Source organism: Ptychodera flava, assembly GCF_041260155.1.
Source record: "Ptychodera flava strain L36383 chromosome 23 unlocalized genomic scaffold, AS_Pfla_20210202 Scaffold_24__1_contigs__length_23054250_pilon, whole genome shotgun sequence".
NCBI classification, from domain to species: domain Eukaryota; kingdom Metazoa; phylum Hemichordata; class Enteropneusta; family Ptychoderidae; genus Ptychodera; species Ptychodera flava.
The window spans coordinates 7750615-7771808 of NW_027248278.1; the positions used below are offsets into that span (position 1 = coordinate 7750615).

Consider the following 21194-nt stretch of genomic DNA (forward strand, 5'->3'; position numbering starts at 1 on the left):
ATGAAATAACAGAAAGTCACTTTTAGTGGTTAGTAAATATAGATGTTCACCATCTTTGCTAATTATATATATTTCTGTTGCTCTCTCTCTCTCTCTCTCTCTCTCTCTCTCCAGATTTTCAAGATTGTCAGTATTTCGTGCATGTACGTTGCTCTGTCGGTATTATAATTGCAAATTTCACTTCGAATTTTTCACCTCGTGTGGTTTAAAAATGCTACAAAGGGTTTGTCGAATGCAGAGTACTTAAATGAGGTTGAGCCTCCTCCCGCAAGACATTCTTCAAGCTTGTGTCGTCATGGTTGCACAGAACGACAGCAATGGCGCAAGACGATATGGGAGTCACAGAAAAAAAAAACGTATGACAGTCATGTGGACTTTGTGTTGAAACGTCAGCTTATCTGTGACCGCCACTTGCACCCGCTAAACTGGAGTTGTGGTGGCTGCGCATGCGCTGCATAAAATTGCCTAAATTATTATACCAGTGACTAACCTATCACCTAACAAAAGCGGAAACACATTGTAAAGAACAGCAGAAAATATTACTTAGCAACAATAAGCAGGCTATTGGTAAGATTTATGAAGTCCATTCTAACATGTTTGTACCCGGAAATATAGTCGGGTCTCAGAGTAAATAAAAATAAGGATTGGTAGGTCGGGGAATATAAGTCTTTGATTGTGTTGGCCGAGACCCATACAGTAAGAAATGCAAAAATAAAAACCAAAAACATTTAGAGTCAGCGGGCAGTTTTCTAGGGTAGGTCGAGTTGCCGGAAACACGCGTACGTATTTTTGTTCGGCCTTAAGCTTATGGCTGTGTGTTTTCTCGTTTTCACGACGAATACGGTATACGTTTACACGTAATCATTTTGGACTTGATTTCTCTTTTGTTTCGGTTCATGGCAAAATTTTCATGGCCAGCTTGCATCAATATTGCCAATTGCAGGTTATTCACAGTTAATATGATCACCGAATTCTTCTAAACAGATGTCCATAACACTGTTAAACGAGTTGGAGTGATCCCTGTCGTAAACAAATCGCTCAATGTATTACTTCCTCACTCCCCACCGCCCAAAAAAAATCCCAAAAGCATTTTACTTTTTCGCTGACAGGTTTACACTCTCTGCTAATTGTATTTAAACAATATCCAGCGTGCTCGTTACTAGTTACACGTTCACTTATCCTTCTTTCGTTTTCAACCGGAAAAATGCATGACTAAGTTTCCTGTTGACGACTATTAGAATAAAATATGACTATTCTACCAGTGTTTGTGTCTGTTTGTTTATTTGTTTGTTTTTCGGTTGGTTGGTTGCTTCTAATGTTGACCAATAGACGCGTCGAACTGTTTCACGTCACCATTTATATTTGTAAATTTACGACATTCGAGTGACAAGCTTTACTATAAAAGAACAGAAGACATGGAGCAAGTTGCAAAATCAAACTTTCCGAAATCGGGGAAGCAAGAGCTGGAGATACACAATGGCGTAAGTAGCATTTTTCTTTGAGTGAACGTTTTTATATTGGGGTTGAAATTTTGCATCGTCAGGCCGCGTTATACTGTGAGTAATATAAGACTCTGACGAGAGCGAAGGTCAACCAAAGAAGGACATTGAAAGACCGTGAAGGACAGTACAGAGAGGATGAGAACATAATTTTCAGGGAAGAATTTGAGGAAAGGAAAGCGTTATCTCTCCAGTAAAAGCTGGTGGACAGTGTGATAGAAAAATTGGTTGAAGGTCAGCGTTTCCATGCCCAATAGGGAGTAGGACAATATAATGAGGACAGTATACAGTGGAGAACAGTAGTTTCACTACAGAATTAATAGTACAAGGGGCAACTTTTTCACAACTATTCACAACAGAATATGGCTGGAGTCAATGCTATAAGTGAGTAGAGAATTCTGTAAAGGATAGTAGTGTTAGTATTGGATGGGATGATTGGCAGTATTTTCACAGCAAAATAAGGTGGCGGACAATGATTTCACCGTAGAATAAGATGACGGATAATGTTTCCAGTGCTGGATATGGTGAAAGACACTATTTTCACCAAAGAGTAGGGTGACGGTGATTATCATAAATGCTATACATGAATCGCCATTCTCCTATTGTTTAGAGAGTGCTGATATGAACCCGTATTTTAACAGGTTAAAATACGAATTATATTTTCACTGTAATCGGAACTACCTACAGCTAGGCGTATGCGTGACCTTCGTTGGTATGTTCATATACATAAATCAGCTGAGCGAATAAGACTTATGACACTCCGAATCGTCATTGATAATAATGGTCAAATTTTTATTAAAAATGCACAAACAAACGAACGCATTGAAAATTTGTACATATTCTATTGCGACCTACACCTTTCATTGTTCACGGCCGATCCCATCCCATACGCTGTTTTCAAGTCATCTACGCTGCTGAAGATTACGGTCCCGGTAAACAGTGCATCATAACAGACCCGCTATACGACAAGTTTCCTAATGACAATTTTATATATCTAGGTAGTGAATTATATCGTGTGTAGCCATAAACGAGCTACAAAAATCTGACAAATACTGAAAACACTCGCTACAGAAAAGGTGCACATATTATATTTCTTATTTGTACAGTGAGATTCAAGGTCAATCCGTGCGGTTTTGGATACAATGTAAGAAACTCCAAAGAAAAAAATCAAACTTTCGTTTCCGTTGTTGAAACAAGTTTATATTTATTTACGTAAGCCAGTAACGAAAGTACACGAGCTGCCGATGTAAATACCTTTAAGATTTTACATTCACAGATGTCGTCGAGCTGCTTGCTCTAGTATAGTATGCTCTGAGCTGGTCATGCTCGATCGAGCTTGAAATCGAACGCTGGCGCACGGTCCCTAAATGTGGCTGGCGCGGGTTTTATGGCCCGACTTTTGGCGGGCCTCATAACTTTCGCGCAATGATTAGCTTATGGTTTCAAAACACGAAAAAAAAACTCATTTCACGCACTCAAGCCAATGTTTTCCCGCCATACAAAACTTATACATAGTCGTTCTTCAAATTGTGAAAACCTGTGTCGCCATCGTTCGCTCTAAAAGTGTACCATAAACCCCCCCCCCAAGTGGAATGGCCCAACAGCCCAATAATATCGACAAATGATACGAATGCTATCATTCCTTAGCAACCGGCTTTTTATTAGTACAGCGAGAAGAAGCAAGGTCGATTTCAGTTGATTTCGTCGCTAATTTCGGAACGCCCTTAGGAAAATAGTCACGACCAAAGTATGCATGTATGATAAAGGAATGTGTACGTATTTTAACGAGTTGCGCACCAACGAGACAAAATACGGATACATCACTTGTACTGAATACGATGCGGTATCGATAAAACTTCGAGAATAACCCTAAAGTACTATCATTGAGAAATAGGGCGAAGGACAATGATACTAGCAGAATACGGTCAAGGACAATGTTGTCATAACAGAATAGGGAGTTAATACTGCTCTACATCTTATCCTGCACCGAAGATATTGTCTTTAACCTAAGGGAGCGTTCAGTTATTATGGCTGGGGGCAGGCCGGCAAATTCTTCCCGTGCACCAGTCAACAATTAAGTGCACCTCCCTACTCGTTGCTCCAAAAATCTTATGACACCCCCCTTTAAGATGGCAAAACTTTCATGACGTCCCCAACATTACACAAACATCCCTGGACGGGGGGGGGGGGGTAGAATTCATCAAAAAGTTCTCAGATTCTTTCAAATGACCCCTAACAAACTCAGAAAAAAAGCCAATTAATTTTCTTTCCCAGACACTAAAACTTCTTTTTGACGGGATGCATACTTATGAAAATCGAGTAAACACCCCTATGCTTTTGAAAAATACACGAGCGCCCCCCCCCCCCCATTGCAGGCCCACCCCTGGCTGTAATAACCGAACACTCCCTAATAACGCACAGGGAATACTGTTTCACCACTTATTTAGATTTTCTGTCGTCATTCTCTGTCTTTCACTTTCCTTCTCTGTTCTTCTTTTTTAGTTTTTTGCTCGCGTGGAATTACACTGAGATGTTAGTGTTCTGTTTGGAACGATCTGTCGACAGGCACTCATTGTTTGTCGCTCCATCAGTTTGTCATACTATGCAATATGATGACTGCTTTTGACTAAAGGTACAAGGCAGCTAGGGCACAGGAATTCCGACTCTCAATTTTCTATAATTCTCTTCTGATCTACCACTTGTTGGGATTTATTTTGAAGCTCTGTGTGTAAGAAACCTTCTCGTACAAGCCTACTTCAAATCTCACCGTTCAACTCAGTTGCACTCATCACATGCCATAATTCAAAGATCCACTGAAAATAAAAATGTAACTGAATCTTTCTGTGTGCCTCGTAGAATTTTGTTTTCTGATCAACCACAGACACGTGACGCCTTAACATATATACATCATCAAGGCAAGGCGAAAAAACATCTTAATTAATCGAAATTTCCTTATCTAAATTTACTGCCCAAGTTTCTAACTGAATCGAACATAATAAAACACTGCAACGAGTATGCAGAGGCGTGCAAATTTACAATACTTTACTATTCAATATCGCAGTGTTTGTTTCTCGTTGCCTAGTTACGTACTCATTGAAATATCTTTTATCGTATATCTTATCCGTTCGCAGGTCCTTGATATATCAGTACTTGTTGACTGTAACCATATTTAATCTGATATACTGTCATCCAGGTAAGGTACCATTGGGGCACTAAAACATTTATTTTCCTATAAATTGAGTGTGTAGGTAGTGACTTTGGCATGTCTTTGTAACGATATAGATACATTCATTTTATTGTAACAATTTTCCGCGTATTTTTGCGATTAGTGGACACAGCCATCTCAATAGCATCACGGGGCCAAACGAAAAAGAAATTGTGAATCCGATTACGTGCCTTTCAGAAGTAGAGAATTTAGATATATGTATTGTTTTAATCGTTTAAAAATCTTCGAATGAGAGCATTCCATTCCTTGATGATTGATTTGTTTTATAAAATTCATGCGTGCACAAAACAGTTTATGCTGATGTCATATTTTGATCGCAACGAAAATTATTATAGAAATAACGGACGACTCGCAGACCATTAACGTTTATTTATGGACAAGGGCGAGAGGAAAGCCAAAAATTAACAGCCGAGCCCGTTAATTTCCTCTCGCCCGCGCCCATAAATAAACGTTAATGGTCAGCGCGGAGTCTGTTATTTAAATTATGTTATCAACGAACCCCCCCCCCCAAAAAAAAAACAAAAACAAACAAAAAAAAAAAAAACAAAAAAAAAACAAAAAAAAACGTAAATTTCCCGTGCAAACGACAACGGGGCCCCAGAACCTGTCAGTGAGTAGTGCTCGCGCTGCAAAAATTTTACAAATCCGGAGACTTTTTGAAAAGCGTCTCAACTTGGCCCACATATGCTCCATTTTATTTTGTGGTTGATTATGATCTTTGTACAAATCACAATTTTCGTATATTTCGATATTATTCATATTCACGGGCATGAAAACAAACCATTACTGTGTATTATATTACCATGCCCTGCCCGTCGCATTTTGATTGGTCGAGCTGAACCACGTGACTGACCACAAATACACAGTAATGGTTTGTTTACATGCCCGTGAATATGAATAATAAGATAAACAACTGAAAGCATCGTAACTTTACAGCTCAAACGTAAATCATAATCAATTACAAAATAAAATGGAGCACTTGTAGGTCAAGTTGAGATATTTTTTTCTGAAAACATCTCGATTTGCCAATTTTTACAGCGCGCGTGACAGTGCATCGCGTATTACTCAGTTTCTGGGGCCCAGTTGTCGTTCGCTCCGGAAATTTTCGCAAATTTTGACGGGTTTCTCGGGCTCCCTGATAATATAATGGAAATAACAGACTCCGCTCTGACCATTAACGTTTATTTGTGGGCGCAGGCTCGAGGAAAACCAAATTAACGGGCTCGGCAAGCCTCGCCCGTTAATTTTTGGCTTTCCTCTCGCCCTTGCCCACAAATAAACGTTAATGGTCAGCGCGTCGCCCGTAATTTCTATATTTGTGGGCAGTCACATGGTTCAGCTAGACTAATTAAAAAGCAATGGAAAGGACATGGTAATATAATTAATAAGTCGATAAAATCTAAGTTGTGCGTTCGTAATAAATGTGTTAAGAAAGCAACCAATGAACACGATTCCACGCATGTCGTTCACGGCTCCGTCCTTTTAAAACTAAATTCTAATTAAAAATATAGGAAGGGCCACACACATGGGTCACAAGCAAAGCTGTCAGCAGAAGAACGCGTATGAAGGTTTTTACTTTGATTCGCTTATGTTTTCCCTTGCTCATCGGGCAACTTTGGAAAAATTTTGCATGCGATTTGGAGGGGAGGGTGATAGGCAAGAGGCTCCATGTGAGGAGCACAAACTAGTGGTCGAGTTGTGAGGATTTTCAAATCGATGGAAGAGCTGTTGCAAACAGAGGTCACTGTTCCATTAGAATTGTAATTTTGTTCAAAATACCCGAGGATAATTCACATGCGTGAAACGACTGTGGACATGTTACAATCGGTCAATTGTCTGCCCTACGCACATGCACTGCGAGGAGGTTGGAGAAATACTTGGCACACAAGTACATTCCCCAAACCCCATAAAGTTGTGCCCCGGGGACAGATATTCGGACTCTTAAGATTTTACAATCCTTTCCGATCTACTTGGTAGCCTCATTTTAAAGCTCTTTGATAGAATGTGAACAATTGTCACTGTCTTAGTTCAACACAGGGATTGCGGCCATTTTGAATTTCAAATATCGGTAAATGTTAGGTAATGTGTTTTTCTAGTACCGAACTTTTGCCACGACCCCTGAATTTTATTCTTGATTTTGGCGAAAGAATGGTTTGGGAAAGTTTGTGCAAAAGTTGGAGTCTTTCATTGTCAGACTTTCGAGACACATAAAATTTCATTTGTTATTTTTTTGTCTGTAATTTCTCTATAGTATTCAACCTTGCAACCCATGGTACCTATATCCCCCCAGCACACAAGCCATTGCTCAAATCCCCTTAGCTGCATAAATAGAATATAAGTGTATCAAAATATAATTCTCGGTTGCAACAATTGCCAAGAGTCTGTGTTTTCATGGTAAAACTTAGTCAGGGCAATCATAGGCTTGTTTGAACAAAGTTCCATCCATGAAATTTCAATCGGAAAATGAGCATTTCCCCTTTATTTTTCGAATGATAATTCCCCCGGTTACTTTCACCCGATTTGTGGGATAGCAAACTTTTAGGGTCAAACTCGTCCTGAAGAAGGTAGAGGACCGCGTTTCGTAGCCGGTAGCGGACGATTGACGTCAACCCAGAACACATTGTCACAAAGACTTTGTACTGTGTATTTTGTACCTCAAAACTAGTGACACAGCCATATGCAATATCGGCAAGATTAGAAAAAACATGGACTTGTAAACCTAGTTATGTAATGATCGCATTCACTGAATCAAATCTCATACACACTACGCACATCACTAGCCGAAATAGTCGGCCAAAGGTCTCCCCATCTACACTCTTGGTATTTGGGAAAGCCTCAAGTTGTATGTTGCAAACAGTAGTCGTACGTCGTCCGGTTCTTACAAGGTACCAAGGACCGTAATACTTGTTTAATTGACGACGAACATGCCGGTAGAATTGAAGTTGATGGCTTTATTTACAGCACAGGAAGTCACCAGAGTTACGACTTCAGCTCTTTAATAATCGTCTCCTCTCTGAAAGAATTTCATACTTGACTCAATACAATGCAAGTTGACTTTACTCTAAAGGTAATACACATTGAATTATATTATATTACCATGCCCTGCCCGTCGCATTGTGATTGGTCGAGCTGAACCACGTGACTGACCACAAATACACAGTAATGGTTTGTTTACATGCCCGTGAATATGAATAATAAGATTAACAACCCAAAGTATCGTAACTTTACACCTCAAACGTAAATCATAATCAATCACAAAATAAAATGGAGCACTTGTAGGTCAAGTTGAGATACTTTTTTCTGAAAACATCTCCGGATTTGCCAATTTTTTACAGCGCGCGTGACAGTGCGTCGCGTATTGCTCAGTTTCTGGGGCCCAGTTGTCGTTCGCTCCTGAAATTTTCGGAAATTTTGACGGTTTTCTTAGGTTCGCTGATAATATAATGGAAATAACAGACTCCGCTCTGACCATTAACGTTTATTTGTGGGCGCGGGCTCGAGGAAAGCCAATTAACGGGCTCGGCAAGCCTCACCCCGTTAATTTTTGGCTTTCCTCTCGCCCTTGCCCACAAATAAACGTTAATGGTCAGCGCGTCGCCCGTTATTTCTATAATGACACACCATCTCGTGATACAAATAATTGCTGACGCTTCATGATTTGTTGACTCGGCAAACATATTCATTGTCGGCACTTTTATTACCACCTTGTCACGTTGAAACATCACGCGGCTTTACCTGTACATATGTGCAATCACGTCACTTTCTTAAATTAAAGATGCTGACGTGTGAAATGCCGATGTGGAAGATATTACAGCATAACCAAATTAGTAAATCAACACAAAATTCTGTTCGTGTCACTTGGTACTACGTGGAAAATATACGCGTTATTCATCATTCCAACATTGGATGTAATTTAAACTGACAAACTCTCCTACACTTTTCAGACTGTGACATTAGCATGTAACAATAAATGACGTCGTGAATTTCAGTGAAACTCCCATTGATTTGTTTTTCTTGTGTTATTTCACGTCTGTTGATCATTTTCACTTCAAAAAAGTTTGGGGTCGGCACGTAAAATTAGGGTATGCCTGATAGCTGGAACCACTACTTGATTTTTCCCTTGACCTAATTTAAGGCGGAACTCGATGTCGACTTGATTATGACATATTTCACATGCTACAGTCATCGGCGGTTGCCATGATGCCAAAGCATGCAAACGTGGATTCTCACAGCACTTGTACCCTGGGAGTGTGAGAACACATGCACCAGTGTGGGATCGATTTGCTCTCACATTCCTGGCCACAGTGAGTTCAGGATCGACGATGTGGAAAAAATGGATCACACGTGTTGCTAAGTATGTCTGGGAAGGTTCTGGAAGGAGAATTTTCCGCCACATACTTGATCAAGAATAACCATGATGTCAAGTTTAATTTGGACGCCAATCCGAAATACGTTCTGGAGTCATGTGATTAGCCGGAAATTGCTTGAAGAAAGCATGTTCTGTGTTAGTTGGACTTTGGCCGTCGACGGAATTAACAACCTGCTGTCCTCTGCTCTTCTGTGTTTTTACTTAATTTTGACTCTCTCTACTGTGATAGTTAGCCCAAGGTATCCCGATCACAAGGTTATAGTTCTGGTTAGTTACGGAGACGGCGATAGCTTTATTTGTGTCGAGGGCAGGGAAACATGTACGTGTTTGCTGTGAATACCTCCGCTCCGACAGGTTTGATGTCGAGTTTAGCGGTCCGGGTGGAGAGAGTTGTCACAATGTTTATACACAGGGTGGGACGATTTCTTGGAATAATAGAATTTCACACCCCTAAGAACCTGGGATCAGGTTTCTCACACGGTTTGGGGATATTTTGTCTCACGCGAGCCGTAGGCGAGCGTGAGACAAAATATCCCCAACGAGTATGAGAAGTCTGATCCTGGGTCCTTGGTGTGTGATTCTTTTTATCATATGAGCACAAAATGCTCACACTGGAAACATTGAATGTTTAATTGTATCAGCGACCATCCTATTTCGTGGTCATCCAGTATTCCGCGTCACCAACGCGAATGCCATGGCGAGTTCACCTGCACTGCAACTTCTGCTATGGATTTCCAACAGAATAAGGGAGCGTTCAGTTATTATGGCCGGGGATTAGGGAGCGTTCAGTTATTATGGCCGGGGTGGGCCGGAAAATTCTTCCTGCGCATCAGTCAAAGTAAGTGAACCCCCCTACCCATTGTACCAAAAAATTGATGACCCCTCTTAAGACGACAAAAAATTCATGACTCCCCCCACATTGCTTGAGTAAAGCTGCATACACAAACACCTGGGGCGGGGTATGGAGTAATAGAATCAAAAAAAAATCTTAGATTTTTTCAAATGACCTTCCTTACAAATTCACAAGGTGTTAATGCTCAGATTTCCCCTTCTGACTTGCTATAATTTTGAAATTATCCCTCACAGGGGTTGGACAGAATTACAGGTGGATCGTAATATTTTTGCGCCAGCGCGTGTGTACAAAATTTTGATATTTGGATTTAATTGAAAATCAGCTGTTGATAATGTTGAATCACTATACTTGGTTATTTATGAGAAAACTAAGTGATACTTTTTCAATGCAAACTATAGCTATGCATTTATAGATATTGGATAATTTACAAAAATGTACTTAAATGAAAATAGGGTGGTTAAAACTGGCATATGGACAAAAAATTTGACTTTAGAATTTCACCAAAAATGTTCATCCACTATCCATGGGAGTCAATGATAAAAAATTGTGAATAATATGTTTTCCAATGAAAAACTTGGTATACTTGTGCATATACAGACGTTCAATAATTAACATAATTGTACTTGATTAGAATATGATGGTCAACGGTGCATATTATGTGTACGAGAAATCTGATTATGAAATTTCACTGAAAATGTTCATCCACTATACATGGGAGTCTATGAGGAAAGTATGAATAATTTTTTCCAATACAAAAATAGGTAAACCCGTGTATTTATGTACTCTCGATTATTGATATGAATGTACTTGATGAGATTAGTAGTAACAAATTGATGTGTTTGCCAGAAATTGGATTTTGGAATAATACCAAACTGTAGATTAACTGTACATGGGAGTCTATGAGAAAACTATGAATATTTTTTTCCAATACAAAACTATCAAAATCTGTGTATTTATAGACATTTGATAATTCATTTTAAAGTACTTAGTTAGCCTAGAATGGTTAAAGGTTGATATGTGTGCAAGAAATTGGATTTTGGAATTTCACCGAAATGTTGATTCACTATACATTTGAGTCAATGAGAAAACTAAGAATAATTTTTTTACAATGCTAAACTAAATTAATTTGTGCTTTTATAGGTGTTTTGATAATTGATACAAATGTATTTAATTCAAATAGGGTATTGAAAGTTCAGATGTACACGACAATTATGATATTTGAATTTCACCTAAAAGTATTATTTAACTTTTCATGGTACTAGTAGTCTCAGTACAGGTAACTGTTAAATAATTTCCCTGACAAAACTTGCTATATCTCTAATATGCAAGTAATAGGAATTGTTCATTGCCCTCAGTAAGCTCGATTTACAATAAGACAAGCTTCAGAGTTGCCAAGTCAAGATGTTCATGTGACAGATAATTATACTTTTGTTCAGATTTACAGTTAAATAACTTCAGAGAATGAAATCATGCAGCGAATCATTTTTATCTCCAAGAATATTTCTGAACACTGAAACTGCTTTTTGACGGGACGGGTACGTATGAAAATAAAGTGACCCCCCCTGAGCTGTTTGAAAAATACATGACCCCCTTTGCAGTTTTCAAATTTGAGGTGACCCACCCCCTGTGTTTTGCCGGCCAACCCGGGCCATAATAACTGAACGCTCCCTTAGCTCTGCATGGCAGGGCTGTGTGCAGCTGCAATGATTGTAGCCCTTGGTTGGTGGGGCTTGGGCTTTTGTAGTGCGGCTAGCGCCTTGCCCCATGGAGGGCTACTAAGCAAAACTGATATTTTCACGTAAGGGAGCGTTCAGTTATTATGGCCGGGGAATGGACCGGCAAATTCTCCTGCGCATAAGTCAAAATAAGTGAACCCCCTTACCCATTGCACAAAAAAACTGATGACCCCCCCCCTCTTTTAAGATGACAAAAATTTCACGACCCCCCCCCCCCAACACACACACACACATTGCTTGAGTAAAGTTGCACACACATACACCTCTGGAGGGGGTATATTCTCAAAAACAAGATTCTCAGATTTTTTCAAATGACCCTCCTTACAAACTCACAAGGTGTTAATGTTCAAATTTCCCCTTCTGACTTGCTATAATTTTGAAATTACCCCTCAAAGGGATTGGACAGAAATTACAGGTGGATCGCATATTTTTGCACAAGCGTGTGTGTACAAAATTTTGATATTTGGATTAAATTGATAATCAGCTGTTGATAATGTTGATTCACTATAAATGGTAGTCTATGAGAAAACTGTGTAATACTTTATCAATACAAAACTATATCTATGCATTTATAGATATTTAATAATTGACATAAAAGTACTTGATATGAATAGGTTCGTTACAACTGGTATGTGGACAAAAATTTGACTTTAGAATTTCACCAAAATGTTCATCAACTATACATGGGAGTCTATGATAAAATTGTGAATATTTTTTTCCAATGAAAAACTTGCTATACTTGTGCATATACAGACGTTGAATAATTAATATAATTGTACTTGATTAGAATATGATGGTTAAAGGTGCATATTATGTGTACAAGAAATCTGATTTTGGAATTTCACTGAAAATGTCCATCCACTATACATGGGAGTCTATGAAGAAACTATGAATAATTTTTTTCAAATACAAAAATAGGTAAATATGTGTGTTTATGTACTCTCGATTATTAATATTAATGTATTTGATTAGACTAGGGTGGTTACAAATGGATATGTGTGCAAGAAATTGGATTTTGGAATTCCACCGAAATGTTTATTCACTATACATTGGAGTCTATGAGAAAACTATGAATAATTTTTTTACAATGCTAGACTAAATTAATTTGTGCTTTTATAGGTGTTTGATAATTGATACAAATGTACTTGATTCAAATAGGGTATTTGAAAGTTCAGATGTTGACAACAATTATGATATTGGAATTTCACCTAAAAGTATAATTTCACTTTTCATGTTACTAGTAGTCTACAGGTAACTGTTAAATAATTTCCCTGACAAAACTTGCTATATCTCTAATATGTAAGTAATAGGAATTGTTCATTGCCCTCAGTGAGCTTGATTTACAATAAGACAAGCCTCAGAGTTGCCTAGTCAAGATGTTCATGTGACAGATAATTATACTTTTGTTCAGATTTACAGTTAAATGACTTCAGAGAATGAAATCATCGATTGCAGCGAATCCTTTGAAAACTTATGAAAAGGATACTTATGAAAATAAGCTACCCCCTGAGCTGTTTGAAAAATACATGAACCCCCCCCCCCCCACCTTGCAGTTTTCAAATTTAAGGTGACCCTCCTGGATTTTGCCGGCCAACCCCGACCGTAATAACTGAACGCTCCCTAAAACGCCACTGTTGATCTCCAGTGGACGCTCAAGGGCCGCATTATCAGAGAATCTCGCCTTACCGTGTGCAAAGTTCACAATAATCCTGCTTCCTGATAATGTTAGAATCCTTGTTACCACGTATCGATGGTCAACTGTGCTGTGCTCCTTGCAGCTGAAAAATGACAGTTTAATAACTCGGGCACGCCGCCATCGTTGAACTCTGTACCCAGTTGACCAGTACCACTATATTTTAGGGGTGGCCGACAGGTGTTTGGGGGCTGAGTGAGCGCTAACGAAAACGGTGGCACTAGCAGCAGTAGTTATTGTTACTTTATCTTTTCGGAGGATTGGAAAATGGTCGTAGGACCGTTTGTTTCTTTAACTGCAAGAATACACCTATCGCTGAAAGCCAAGAGGCCAGTGACCATTGAAAAACTTGCCATATCTATTTCTAAAGATGTGAAAGAGATATTCACTCTATGCAAAGTCTGCTGTCTCGTAATGTCTTTGCTGTATAACAGATACTCGGATAACAAGAGAACACCGCGATATTATAAGATATCCTATCGATACTTACTGCTACTAGACTATATGATATAGACGTATAAAGATTGTTTTGTTAGGCCACAGTGGGTGGAGGGACTGCGGTTTGGTCGGATCTGTAAGGCGGTAAAATCTTCGATATAGCCTATATCGGGTATTTACCCGCCATTTAACAAACTCTTGCATCGTCTTGTATCGACGTTAGAGCCAGTCTAAGGCTTGACTAGAACTGTAAAGTGGTGAAATGCATATATTGGTAACTCTTTTTAATTTTGAAGCTTATAGTGGTAGATTTCCCGACTGATGCAACTTTGCTAATAGTTCCGATTCGTAAGGGAGGCTCTAAGAGTAATGTCGACAACTTCTCTCAGAAATGGATTGTTTAGATACTCGTAGTTGTAAATTTTACCAGCCAATGCTAAAGACAGGCATAGGTCAAAGATCATTTGTGTATCGAGCTACTAAAATTTGGAATTCCATTCCCCATCTATCCGTCAATGTGAAGCGTTGTTGTTTAAATCAGAACTACACGGTTATCTTGTCATGAAATATTGTTATGAAGGCTCTGACTTAGCCTAAACTCGTTTCCTATTGTCTTCAACATCTGCTGTTCGCCCATTCCATTTTTTTGGACGATTTGTTTGTGTATTTTTGCTTCCATATTTTTTTATGGACGATTTGTTTGTGTATTTTTGCCTCTTAACTCTGTGATGGAAATTACAATTACTGCATTGTGATCAGATTACCCTCTTACTACTACTACTGTAGACCCGGCGTGCCATGGCACAAAGCAATTTATTCTAGTAATCCCGAAATCGTCGATAAATATTCGCTATTAAAAATTGCGCAAAGTCGCGCCGTCATGGACAAGATTGCCGTTTTGGCACCCCACTTCCGAACCTTGTACAATAACCTTTTTAGGCGAACAGATTTCGATGGGAATACAATGCGTTTTAGCAGTACTCTTTCGACATTCAACTATAGTGGTATCTTGATAATGTAGTTGAACCATGGAGGTAGATGGTTGAACTTAATTATGAAAGTTGAAGCAGTTATGTAGTTTAGCTTAAGCACACGCATCGGACAATGTGCATGAACATAAAGTTCTAACTGTTTTAAATAACCCGTTCCCGTGTAGGATTGAACCAGTAGGTAGTTGAACTTATTTGAGAAAGTTGAGAAGACAGAGCAACTGTCTTTATTCACCAAGTGTTATATATTGTCATGGAAATTACTCTCCCGTTTGTCCTACCCTCCCACCAATCCCATAAGCTAGCCCTACGTGTATGGCAAGAGTGTCCGGCTTTGGCTCAGGAGACGGCTTGCAAGGCAGACACTCTCGCCATACTCGTGTAGGGCTTGCCGTAAAGCATGCTCATTCAATCCCTCACACCTGTCAGCCACCCCTAAAATGTAATGGTACTAGTCGGCTTGGTACAGAGTTCAACGATGGCGGTCTAGTTTGAACTGACTTCGTACCCGAGTTATTGAACTGTCATTTTTCAGCTGCAAGGAGTACAGTTGACCATCGATACGTACAACGATTCTAACATTATCCGGGAGTAGGATTGTGGTGAAAGTTGCACACGGTAAGGCGAGATTCTCTGAAAATGCGGCCCTTGAGCGTCCACTGGAGATCAACAGTGGCGTTTTACGTGAAAATATGAGTTTGGCATTGTAGCCCTCCAAGGGGGAAGGCGCAAACCCCACCAACCAAGGGCTACAATTATTGAAGCTAGGCTGTCTGTTACCGGCGTTATACGGCCTCCCACCCAACGCCGGTAAAACACAGCCCTGCCATGCAGAGCTATAGGCCGGGGATGGGCGGGCAAAATCCGGGGGTTCGCCTTAAATTCAAAACTGCAAAGAGGGGGGGGGGGGGTCATGTGTTTTTCAAACAGCTCAGAGGGGGTTACTTGATGTTCATAAGTATCCATCCCGTCAAAAAGCAGTTTCAGTGTTCAGAAATATTCTAGGAAATAAAAATGATTCGCTGCATGCTTTCATTCTCTGAAGTCATTTATCTGTAAATGTGAATAAAAGTACAATTATCTGTCACATGAACACCTTGAATTGGCAACTCTGAGGCTTGTCTTATTGTACATCGAGTTCACTCGCGTGAGACATTCACAATTGGTCCATTAGATGTTGGATTCTGTTTAAGCCATTCCCCCGTTGACGTCCCTGCGAATAGTACAAACAGCAAAACGTCATACACCAGGTTATAACATATGCATACTGCAAAATTACTACGCACACAAACCACTTTGCCTTAGTACGCATTTCCAAGCAATGAAATAATTGAGATCTTACAGATTTGCTAAAACTACGACAAAAGAGGTTTGGATGCCCACGCCAGTACTGCTGTTCGGTATATCAATGAATTTTTCAAACAACTATTCTGTGACTCGATGAACGTTGGCCCCCCATGTGCTAACTGAAGGATGTGTACAGAAGTATCACTGCTCGCTGATTTGGACCATGCCTACACAATGTAATAGGTTAAATAATAAATGGGTGCCGCACTCGAAAAATGGCGCTCTCAGAGACATTTACAAAATGCAGTTTTTCATGAACATACATATCGTGATCATCCAAGAAACAAAAATGATGCCATTTACACCACACACAATGGCCAACATTTTATTGTCGTAATCTTTATTTTCTGTGTCACATGAATAATTTTTAAAAATGGCGGGATATCTAAGATACTGTTCAAATATTTGAATTTACATGCCACTTTCGACACTAATGACAGTGTTATACACGTTTTCAGTCTCTAATGGGTCTTATTCGAAGAAAATTATTGGAAAAACTGAAAATATTTTGAAAAAAAACGGTTTGTTCAATATTCACAGCTATCGGGGCTTTAAGCGAATAACAAATATCTTAATTTATGAATGATAATTTAAAGCACGCGGGTCGGATTTGGTCTGTCCTCGCCAAGTCATCAAAACGCAAAGACAATAGTCCCTGCAACATCAAACAAACGAAAACTGCCAGACTTGCTATTGATCGCCTGTAAAGTCTATATTCTGGGGCAAAACAAAAAGTCGAACAACCGACTTCGGGTCGAGCAGAAAAGAGTAGAATCCTCCTTGATTCCTTACTGGGATGACAACTCGACGACGAGGCTGGCCTGAAGGCCGCCATGTTGAATAAGAAGCGAGTACAAAGGAATGTGGGATTAGCCGTCACAAAAAATTAATTCTGCCACTATAATTCGAGGTACTAGTAAAATTAATTCTAGACTACATAAAATTAATTCAGGACGTTAAATTTACTGAAAATAGAAAATCATTTCGATATACTGGTAGATTAATTCTAGAGTACACAAAATTAATTCCAGTATATAAAATTGATTCTAACAGATTAAAATAGTTCCAAGAAAATAAAAAATATTCGAGATAAGAATAAAATTAATTCTATGTTACAAACTATTAATTCCAACATGCAAGATTAATTTTAAATATGTTTAATTAATGCAAGGAATATGGAGTATTAATTGACAGCACAATTTAATTCGAGACTAAATAAAATTAATTTTAACACATTAAAATTAATGTTACATAATTTTTACAAGAACAGATCTCTGTATATCCGTCCATCCATCATAACCAATACCATAAACTTATCAGTTGGTAACATGTCGTTGAATCGATTAGATTCAAAGCCAGCGGCCAAGTACATGTCGGCAAAAACGTATATCCTTGTGAGATCTAAAGACAGAAGAGTGTCGTAAATCAGTGTTATGGCAACGTAATTCTTTTAATTGTAATTTTACTTCACAGACGTTGGTGCCGGCTGGTTCACAGTCTTGTCTCCAGCAACTCTCACCTCGGACATGTGCGAGGATGAGGTTGAGATTGACTTTAAACTTGAACTCTGTATGATCAGCGGTGATGAAACAGCCCAAGTGACGAAGGTTACACTGTACTACACCGATAATGAGGATTTTGAGCATAAGACCATAGTGTCTGCTGGAGCTGAAGTGATACTCAGCGAAACAGTATCGCCGGGAGAGAAAACGTTAATTAGAGGAGGGACTCCATTGGCGGGAGATTTGGCAAATTGTGGCTCGTACACACACCTTTGTGCTGTAGTAACGGCTGTGGACGATGCACGCCTTGAAGACGACGATTCCTGCATACGAATAGACGGTGGGACAGAAAGCACAACAAATTGCCGCGGTATGTCATTTTGACTAATTGCGCTCTGGCTTATAATGAATTAGAAAACAAGCTTGCAAATGCCAAACAAATGATTTCGGAAACTGGAGCGATTTAGAAAATTATATAATGCTAAATCACCGTAAGCAAACAGACGGAATGGAACGACGACGACGACGACGGAAACAACAACAATTAGAGCTTTAGATCAGTGATATTAGGGTTTTGAGATATCTAAAAGTATCCTTATGCCTTGTGTGTACATGTTCTAAAAGGAAATAATATACCGAACTGCTGTGTATTGCAAAAGAAGGGGTCTGCAGCTGTTACTTGAAAGTTGCTCTCGGAAAATATCGGAGTAAAATATGCTCTCACGGTGGTTCCTATCTTGCAAAGTATTAGTTGTCAACCGCATCAGGTACGTTTAACAATGCGTTCTTCTTTCGTGCAGATATTGCGCTGGAGAAATTGATATTGACAGATCCCAACCCTGTCATCAGTGGTTTCGAATTGGATAGACCAACTTCGGCGACCTTCGACGTGCAGTATTCAATAGAGGGATTTGTGACACCGTCACGAATACAGCTCTTCTTCAGTGGTGTGAACTATACAGTAAAATCTACCAAAGCTACAGCTCGAGGAGGAAATGCACCGGACGGACAAACCACCTTTGTGTCCTCTGGTAGTTTCAGCGACATCACTGCTTCGGTGACACTAGACGCCGATAATTGCGAGCAATACACAAGATTGTGCGCGGAGATAGAAGTAGAGGATAGCGTACACGCTAACAACATGGTTTGTGCGATTTTCGGAGCGGGTCCGAACGAAGCTGGGGAAAAACCATCTTGTAGTGCAGGTAAGATTGCACCAACAAAACAAACAGGGCCACACCTTTTTGAGTATTGTGAAAAGTATTAAGTGTTCTCTCAAATCGATCGTTTAACAGGAGTAGCCTTTATGTTAACATCACTTTTTTCATATGCTTCAATAATCCCTATATACACATATCTATCTCTCTATCTCTCTATCTATCTATCTATCTATCTATCTATCTATCTATCTATCTATCTATCTATTCATCTAGTCAGCCATTCTCTCTCTATATATATATACTTTTATTCAGGTACACACACATATATATAATATAAATATTAGAGAGAGAGAGAGAGAGAGAGAGAGAGAGAGAGAGAGAGAGAGAGAGAGAGAGAGACTTTGGAAAACAAAAGCCTTTCGTGATCGATTTCTTTGAGGGCGGGCTACATATTCGCATTAAACTCAAATTGTTGCAATAATCTCGTCGGAGCTCGGCAAACTTTTCTAGTACAGAGTGACAGAAGTTGAGCGGCGTTGATTAAAAATTTTGTACACAATATACCTCATTTGGATAAACCCGCTTATATAGCTATTGAAAACAAACAAATGTACTTGATTGTGAAACTGGAATATCCAGAAAAAATTATACAACATCTTTGCTACCGATGGTCACAACCATATTCTGATGAAAAATATAACAGCCTTTGTAGAAAATTTCAGAGAGAGCACGTTTAGATACTGCATTCTTGTACAAAATTGTAAATTCTTATTAAAACATATCTGGTTTACTTGCACAGATTTTTTTATTCCCGTAGCTCTGCGGTCCGATGCTAATGACGGCCAAGTAAAATGTTACTATCATGAAATCAACGAATTCGTTTGTAGCTCCGCTGTCAGCGACGCGGAGCTTATCAAATAGGTTGATTTTCCGTCGTCGTCCGTCGTCGTCCGTCGTCGTCGTCCGTCGTCGTCCGTCGTCGTCCGTCAACAATTGTCTTCTCCGCAAGTCCAATTGCTTTGAAAGTTTTTTATGCAGTTCACTTGGGGTGACCTCACTTAAGTTTGTTCTAATCGTGGTGAAATTTGCATATTTGTATTTTTGGGGCATTTTTTGGTGTTTTTGGTAAAAAAATCTTCTTCTCTGAAACTGCTTGTCCGATTGCTTTGAAATTTGATATGCAGTTTACTTAGGGTGACTTCAGTCAGATTTGTTCAAATCGTGGTGAAATTTGCATATTTGTATTTTTAAGGCAATTGTTGTCATTTTTGGTAAAAAATCTTTAAAAATCTTCTTCTTCAAAAATACCAGTCAGATAGCTTTGATATTTGGTACACATGTCCCTAGGGATGATCTATTTCAGATTTGTTCAAATTGTGCAGAAATATGCAAATTTGCATTTTTAAGGTATTTTTGACCATTTTTGGTCAAAAAAATGTATTTCTCAAAAAGTACTGGTCTGATAGCTTTGAAATTTGGTATACAGGTTTCTATTGATAAAGTAAGTAATATATATTGAATTTATGATTAAATCTGTAATTTTGTATTTTGAGGGCAATTTTTGCCATTTTTGGTCAAAAAATGTGTATTTCCAAAACGATACATTTAATAGCTTTGAAATTTAGTATGTAGGTTTCTATAGATAAACTAAATGATATGTATTAAAGATATGACGAAATCTCCAATTTTGTATTTTTTGGGCAATTTTTGCCATGTTTGGTCGAAAAATGTGTTTCCAAAACTACTCATCTGATAGCTTTGAAATTTTGTATACAGGTTTCTATAGATGAAGTAAATGATATTAATTGAAATTATGATGAAATCTGCAATTTTGAATTTTGGGCGATTATATAATTTTGTATTTTGGGGGCAATTTTTGCCATTTTTGGTCAAAAAAAGTGTATTTCCAAAACTACTCATCTGATAGCTTTGAAATTTGGTATACAGGTTCTAATAGATGAACTAACTGATCTTTATTGAAATAATGAGGAAATCTGCAATTACGTATTTTTGCAATGGGGCAATTTTGCCATTTTTGGTCAAAAAATGTGTTTCTCGAAAAGTACTGGCTGGTCTGATAGCTTTGAAATTCAATGTGCAGGTTCTTACAAATGAGCTAAGTTTGATATTTTGAAATTATGATGATATCTGCAATTTTTATTTTTGGGGGCAATTGTTGTCATTTTTGGTCAGACAATTTTATTCTCGAAAAGCTACTCATCAGACAGCTTTGGTTGACATATTCTTAGGGATAATCCGATGTGATATATTCAAAGTATGATGAAATCTTCAATTGTGTATTTTTGCAGCTATTTTACCCACTTTTTTCTGGCCACTGAATTGACCTGTCAAAAATATTCACTTTCTTCATTAACATGTGTC

The 21194-nt window shown here is 38.7% G+C and overlaps 1 protein-coding gene across 2 annotated transcripts in view; it reads left to right on the forward strand.

Moving 5' to 3' along the window:
* The first annotated feature begins 1392 nt into the window (after positions 1-1392).
* LOC139124469 (uncharacterized) overlaps positions 1393-21194 on the forward strand; it is a 45837-nt gene continuing 26035 nt past the window's right edge. The window contains exons 1-4 of one of the 2 annotated variants that reach the window (XM_070690607.1): positions 1393-1481; positions 4631-4692; positions 17624-18022; positions 18453-18857. In XM_070690607.1, the coding sequence (XP_070546708.1) occupies positions 1477-1481; positions 4631-4692; positions 17624-18022; positions 18453-18857 (871 nt within the window). In that variant the 5' untranslated portion in view covers positions 1393-1476. Of the gene's footprint in view, positions 1482-4630; positions 4693-17623; positions 18023-18452; positions 18858-21194 lie in introns of those variants that run through there. The other variant, XM_070690608.1, reaches the window with a different exon arrangement.